General features: G+C 45.4%; 1 protein-coding gene across 2 annotated transcripts in view; it reads right to left on the minus strand.

The window, feature by feature from the left end:
• Window positions 1–10: 10 nt before the first annotated feature.
• The window catches only part of FKBP1A (FKBP prolyl isomerase 1A), a 24,722-nt gene continuing 17,874 nt past the window's right edge, over window positions 11–6,858 (minus strand). Inside the window, exons 3-5 of one of the 2 annotated variants that reach the window (XM_007465370.1) lie at window positions 6,547–6,659; window positions 2,623–2,787; window positions 11–691 (exon numbers count right to left, since the gene is read on the minus strand). In XM_007465370.1, coding sequence (XP_007465432.1) covers window positions 2,659–2,787; window positions 6,547–6,659 — 242 coding nt within the window. In that variant the 3' untranslated portion in view covers window positions 11–691; window positions 2,623–2,658. Of the gene's footprint in view, window positions 692–2,622; window positions 2,788–6,546; window positions 6,660–6,858 lie in introns of those variants that run through there. The other variant, XM_007465371.1, reaches the window with a different exon arrangement.

The raw sequence follows: 6,858 nt of genomic DNA on the forward strand, positions 1-6,858 counted from the left end.
AAAAAAAAAAAAAAAAAAAAAAAAGCCAGGCCATGAAGAAGGCTTCAGAGGTCCCTGCTGGCCCGGTGACACACACCTGTAGTGTCCAATATCTCAGTGAAAATGATCTGCTTTCAAAAGGCAGAGGGTTAAGGGGAGGGTGGGGGTGGGACAGTGGAGGCAAAGGCTCTCCCCTTCCCACTTTAGTTTTGGGTAGGGCTTTTAATTCAACCCGAGGACATCTCTCAACTTGGAGAATAATTCGGCCCTCAAAAGCGCCTCAAATCTGCTATGGCTTTGCAGCGCAGCAGCAAGAATGTTTAATATATAATAGATAAAACTTTCATCCAAAAAAAAAAATAAAATAAAATAAAGATTCTTGCACTCCCCCCAACACCAATTCCTATTCTAAAGTTAACCCATTATTTGTGCTGTTAATACCTGACTAGTACTTAACTGGAAACCTAGATACAAAGGACTGAAACTCAATCTTCACCCCAAAACGAAAACAAACTAAAATGGGTAACTTGAGGTTTATGGCATATAGTTCAGGTCAACACACATACGAGGAGAAAGGGGAAGAGCAAAGCCGGTGACAGAACACATTCAGTCAGGGAAGATGTTTATACAAAGAGTGTAGTGGAACATCAGGAAAAGCTCCGTACGGACTCGCTGTGTGCATCTGGAGGCGCCAGATCCTTCCATGGCACATCTGGTGGGGACAGAAAGTTGGTGAGTTCCAGCAACTCAATGCTTTTTGGGTGCAGTAGCGACAGCCACAGGCCGCTGCCACACCAAGTCCCTTCCCTAACAGCTGTGAGGTCTGACTTGGCCCTCGCCCCTTCTGCTCCAGCTGGGGAGGGCCCACTGGGCTCGGGCTGGATTCCCAGGTGAGCAGCTCCTTTCTGCTCACCTTGGTTGTGTTTTTTTAAACCTAAGGTCACATTTCTGTTGCTGAGGATAGCAAGAGAGGCAAAGTCCACCAGTGCAGCTGACAATACAGTTTCCCATTATCAATGAGTCTCCAACCTGGCTGCATATAGGAATCAACTGGGGGCTTTAAAAAACCTGAACACTTGGACCCCACTCCCAGCGGTGGCGGTTAACTGGTCTGGGGGGTAGCCTGGGCATCAAGAGAGTCTTTAAAGCTTCCCAGGGGCTTTAATGTGCACAGCCCGAAGCTGGTTTTCCTCATGTTGAACAGACTGAGAAAATGTCTGCAGTCTTCATTCACTCACTCGAACCTGTAACTTTCTGGGTTTGCCCTTGGGCTTTCCCTCAAGACCCTTTCGAGAAGCTCTGAGCTATGCTTTGGCAGTGTGTGGGGAGGCTTAGGCCAGGGTGACTCATAGCCATTCAGCCCTCTCTCCCCTCTTTCTCCCCTTCCTCTGTTTTTCCAGATTTCCAGAAAGCCTGTTCCCAAATCAGGGTAACTCCAAGGCTTCCTCAAGTACATCATGTTCAAAGGACTCAGCTTTCCAGGGTGAGGACTAGGTGCAGACCTCTGGGCAGAGAGAGGCTCTGTAAAGTGTCAGAATTCCCTCCCGGCAGGATGACAAGAGGAGCAGCCAGAGTCCTCAAACCTGACCAGGCCTGGATGACCCAGGTGTTTAAGGATCAAACCACTGGGAGGAAATAGCTAATAATAAAAAAGGCTCCTCTATTTTAAAAAGTCCATAGTAGGACAAAGGTACTCCATAACAGGCTGGCTGCCACTTGCTACCATTTTCAAACAAAAGCATTCTCACCCAGCCCCTGGCTGTGACCCTCTGGTTCCAGGGGCAGGAGGGGAGCAAATGCAGAGGTCTGGGGCCATGTGGAAAGAAGATGACAAACGTTCATGTGTTTTATGATTCTAATATCCACATGAAAAGTTAGGTGCCATTAGGATATTGAGTTTGGTTGCCTAGAAATGAGAGTAGAGAAAGGAAAAAAAGGTCCAGGAAGGAGATGCAGAAAAGGGTTCTGTCCTAATTTGCCACTGTCTGGATGTGACCTTGAGTAAGGCCTCTCTCTCTCTGGGCCTCAGTCTCCTCACTTGTTGCACAGAAAGGCGGACTTAGGTCCCTAAGAGCCTCTCCTAGACTGAGAGCATCCTTTACACTTCATAAGCATCCTTAGGCCTCACCTTTCAACCCACTGATAACAAGCTGGCCTGCTGTCTGTCCTCTTGTGTCCTGGGCTTGCTCCCCGAGGCAGGTGGCCCAGGTGGTAAATGCCTCTCTGATATCCTCTAACAGGCAGTAACCACAGACTGTATGGATGAGGGAGCTGCAGAAACTAGGCAGGGCAAGCAAAGTCAGTCATCCCAATCTTACCTCTAAAGAACTAAAATGCTGGCACTAAAAATTTGGCCTATATTTCCAGTTCCCAACTCAGTTTTAGTTTACAGGGTACATATAAAAATACTTAATTTAAACAGCTACCATCAGCTGCCCCATCCCCACGAGTTCTTTCAAGAGCACATGCCGTCCCTTTCCAAGGTGTACACTTAAAACTGAAAGGATACCCAGTAGAGGAAGAATGTAAAGGGAAAAACACCCACGGCATTTCTGGTTCTCTCTGATGCTCATCAAACACTGTGCATGACTTGGGAGGAGCAAAGGGAGTTAAAGGAAGGTCCTTCAGCACTAAGTTCCTTACCCAAGAATGGGGAGATCAGGGAGGAGGCCATTCCTGTCATTCCAGTTTTAGAAGCTCCACATCAAAGACGAGTGTGGCATTTGGTGGGATGATGCCTGGGTGCCCAGTGGCACCATAGGCATAGTCTGGGGAGATAGTCAGCTTGGCTCTCTGACCCACACTCATCTGTGAAAAGAGCAAGGAAGAATGAATGAACTGATGCACCCCCCAAATGTCTCCTTAAGAAGCAGAGCTGTGGTTACCTGCCAGGACGGTGTGACTAGGACATTCCAGGGACTGCATGGCTGCCTGGGCAGCGGGCACGCCCTCTATGGGATGTGGAGGTAGGCGATCAGGCTGGATGAGCCCTATATCTGGTTCCAAGGTAGCCAACAGCAGATAAAAATCCCTCTCGACTCCCAGAACCATCAGGCTCTCAAGCTTTCTGTCCAGGTCTCACTGATCTGACTCTGGGCAGCCATCACTCTACAAGTGTCACCACCTAATTCTTCAGTGGCCTGTCACTAGAGGCATCTATACTCTTCAAAAAGGAGTGCTTTGATCAAAACTTTGCTTTAAAAGAAAACACACAGAAAGTAATTTTTGAGGCAGTCTACTTTTCTATACTTTCTAGATTTATACTTGTACTCAGAAATACAGAAAAACTAAAAAAGACTATGATTTTCTGGGGTACAAACTACACTGTACAAAGCAGCATGCTACCAACTGTGTGAAAAAGAGGAAAGTATATATTTATACCTGCCTGTATAAACAGAAAACATCTTTGGAAGGACACAAATAATACCATCATTTCTCTATGGGGAGAACAGAGGGTGGAGGGAAATTTTTCACTTATTAAAATGTATTTGTAGTTTTTCATTTTCTAATCAAATACACAAGCTTAAGTATTTATTTTCTGAATAGTGAGCAGGTTCTCTGCTCTATTCCCACCCTTTACCTATCTTTTTTAAGTCTCCATGTGTGCATTCCTGGCTATCTGACCCAGAAGAAGAGATGGTGACTGAAGAGAAAGCTGCAGGCTTACTTCCTACAGCTCCCTTCAGAAACTGGGACATGTAGGACCAAGGTAGTAAGGACAGTTGAAAGCATATGGCTTAATCTAATAAAATTCAAAACAATCATATCCTTTTACCGAGCAATTCCACTTCCAGAATCTGCTAGCAACCCAAATGCCCACTGCAAGGGGAGTGGTTTCACAGCACATGTGCACCACGGGTTAGCCAACAGAAAGAATACAGTGGCCTTAATTATACTAACATGGAAAGATGTCCAAGGCACATCGTTAGATGAAAAAAAGCAAGCTGCCAAAATAGTACATGTGGCAGGATTGCAGACCTGTAAACACAGAAAACCAGAACACAAAATCAAAAGAATAGGAAAAGGGGCACAAGACAACCCCCCTTCTTCCTGTGCTTTTAACTTAGTTGCTAAACTTAGTTGCTAAATAAATATTCTACAGAGGAATTTAAAAGAAGATGCTCTATGTAGGTCTCAGACCAGACTTCTCACAAGTAACAGAGCTGTGACTGACCCAAAGAACCCTGGGTGCAGGGGGAGACTGGGCATCTCTCCAACACCCCACCATGCCTCACCAAGCCTGGGATGTGAAATAGACTGGTAACACTATCTTGGTGGTAGCTATGGCTCCTGGAACACACAACACAATGATTGTTCCAGTGCTGGAACAGCCACAGAAGATGAGTTGTGGGGTGGACAATGGTTGGCACGGGAGATGGGGGATGGGCTACAGACCCAAGAGCCTGCCAGACTTCTGGGGTGGGAACAGGACGGGACAGAAAGGTATAGTTGAAGAGGTTTCCAAAGGGAAGTAAGCCACGAAGCTCCTCTCCTTTTTGTACTGCTGGAACAAAAATCTAGACACCTGGGAATGGGATAGCTTAAAGTTTCTGAAAGTTAAGCAGTTTATTTGGAGATAAATCAGTGATATTTTATAGAGGAAGTAGAGCAAAGTGTATTCTGGAAAAGAGAAAGACAAATCCTTCTCTCCACACTGGTTAAATCTCCAATTCTCTTTGGTGAGAGGAAATAGACTAATTTATCCATCGTGGCAGGGCCTATTATAAAGCTCGCTGGGTCTTAGGCCACCGTAAACATCCCTTTACCTGGTTAGTGCCAAGAAGAAAATTCCTGGGCTTAGTGGAAGGATAAAATCCAACTGAAATTTGGCAACCCTGGGTCCCCTACTATCTACTGGGAATTTTGAAGAGTTGGCAGAACAAAAGCTGTTTACACAAATTGGGAGGTGAGAGGTGAAGAAACACACTTAAGACAAGCAAAATGACTTTCTCCATGAGTCTGACCTCTCAGAAGTGGTCCGACACAACATGGTCAATAATAAGACAAACACAAATTAAAATGATACCGAGATAACATTTTTCACTCATTATATTGTCCTGAAGCCAAAACTTTTTAATAACACACTGTGCTGGAGGGCCTGGGAGGAGCAGGCACCTTCACAGCCCACTGGTGGCAACTCAGTGTAATCCCCATAGATGGCAACCTGGCAGTATGTCAAAATCCAGTGCACACAGCCACTGAACCACTCACTCCACTTTTAAGAATTTGCCTATGGCAACACTTGCACAAATGTAAAATAAAGTCCATTCAAGATTAGTCACTGCAGGGCTTCCCTGGTGGCACAGTGGTTGAGAGTCTGCCTGCCGATGCAGGGGACACGGGTTCGTGCCCCAGTCCGGGAGGATCCCACATGCCGCGGAGCAGCTGGGCCCGTGAGCCATGGCCACTGAGCCTGCACGTCCGCAAGGGGAGAGGCCACAGCAGTGAGAGGCCCGCATACCGCAAAAAAAAAAAAAAAAAAAAAAAAAAAAAAGATTAGTCACTGCAGTATTGTTTACAATTATCGAAATACTGGAAATGACCCAAATGGCCATCAATAGGGTACCGGTCAAATAAATTATAGCACTCCCAAGGGAATGCAGGGAATACAGGCATACCTCATTTTACTGTGCTTCACAGATACTGTGTTTTTTTTACAGATTGAAGGTTTGTGGCAACCCTGTGTTGAGTAAATCTACTGGTGCCATTTTTTCCATAGCATTTGCTCACTTCATGTCTGCCACATTTTGGTAATTCACTCAGTATTTCCAACCTTTTCATTATTATTATTTGGATGGCAATCTGTGATCTTTGATGTTACTACTGCAAAAAGATTATGACTTGTTGAAGGCTCAGATGATGGTTAGCATTTTTTTTGCAATAAAATATTTTTAAATTAAGGTATGTACAGTTGACCCTTGAACAACATGGGTTTGAACTATGTGGGGCCACTTACACGTGAATTGTTTTCAATGCTAAATACTACGTGATCCGTGCTTGGCTGAATCCCTGGATGAGGAACTGCAGACACAGAGGGCCGACTGTAAAGTTATACATGGATTTTCAACTGTTCAGGGGGCGGGGGAGGGATGCCCCTACCCCCACATTGCTCAAAGGTAAACTGTCCATTGTTTTTTTAGACATGATGCTATTGCACACTTAACAGACTACAGTACAGTGTAAACATAACTTTAATATGCCCTTGGAAACCAAAAACTTCACGTGACTTGTTTCATTGCAAGATTTGCTTTATTGTGGTGGTTGGAACCGAACCTGCAATATTTGAGGTCTGCCTACACTATGTAGCTCTATGAGGAGGAGAGCTTCCTCCTCTTTTATGTCCTGGTATATAAAGTATCAGAGATGGATTAAGTAAAAAAGCAGAGCACAGAACAACGTGTGTGTGTGTCTAAAAGAAAAAAGGGGGGGCACTTAAAGAAATTCTACAAGAAACATTAATAAAAGGAGTTATTTGGGTGAGAGAGCCAGGAGTGAAATTTTTACCACCTATAAACGTAATTTAAGAATTAGACACCAGGAAACACAATGAAACAACGGACAGCATACCTGGGCAACCCCTTCTTCCCAGCCTCGGATCACCTCCTGCTTACCCAGCACAAACTTAAAGGGCTTGTTTCTGTCCCGGGAGGAATCGAATTTCTTTCCATCTTCAAGCATCCCTGTGGAAAAGGGCAGTTGTAACATGAGCAAGGAGGAATAATGACATGAGGCAAGTCAGAGTCAGCAGCAGAGTGCCGGTCCCACGGGCCAGCACTGGAGGGCCTGGCAGGGTGTCCTAGGAGGATTTCCTGTGTCCTCAGTGGGCCTCTGAGGAGCTGGGGTAGTCCCTCTACTCCAGGCTTGTGAACGCTCTTCCCC

The sequence above is a fragment of the Lipotes vexillifer genome, unplaced genomic scaffold, assembly GCF_000442215.2.
Source record: "Lipotes vexillifer unplaced genomic scaffold, Lipotes_vexillifer_v1.1 scaffold875, whole genome shotgun sequence".
Classification (NCBI taxonomy): Eukaryota; Metazoa; Chordata; class Mammalia; order Artiodactyla; family Lipotidae; genus Lipotes; species Lipotes vexillifer.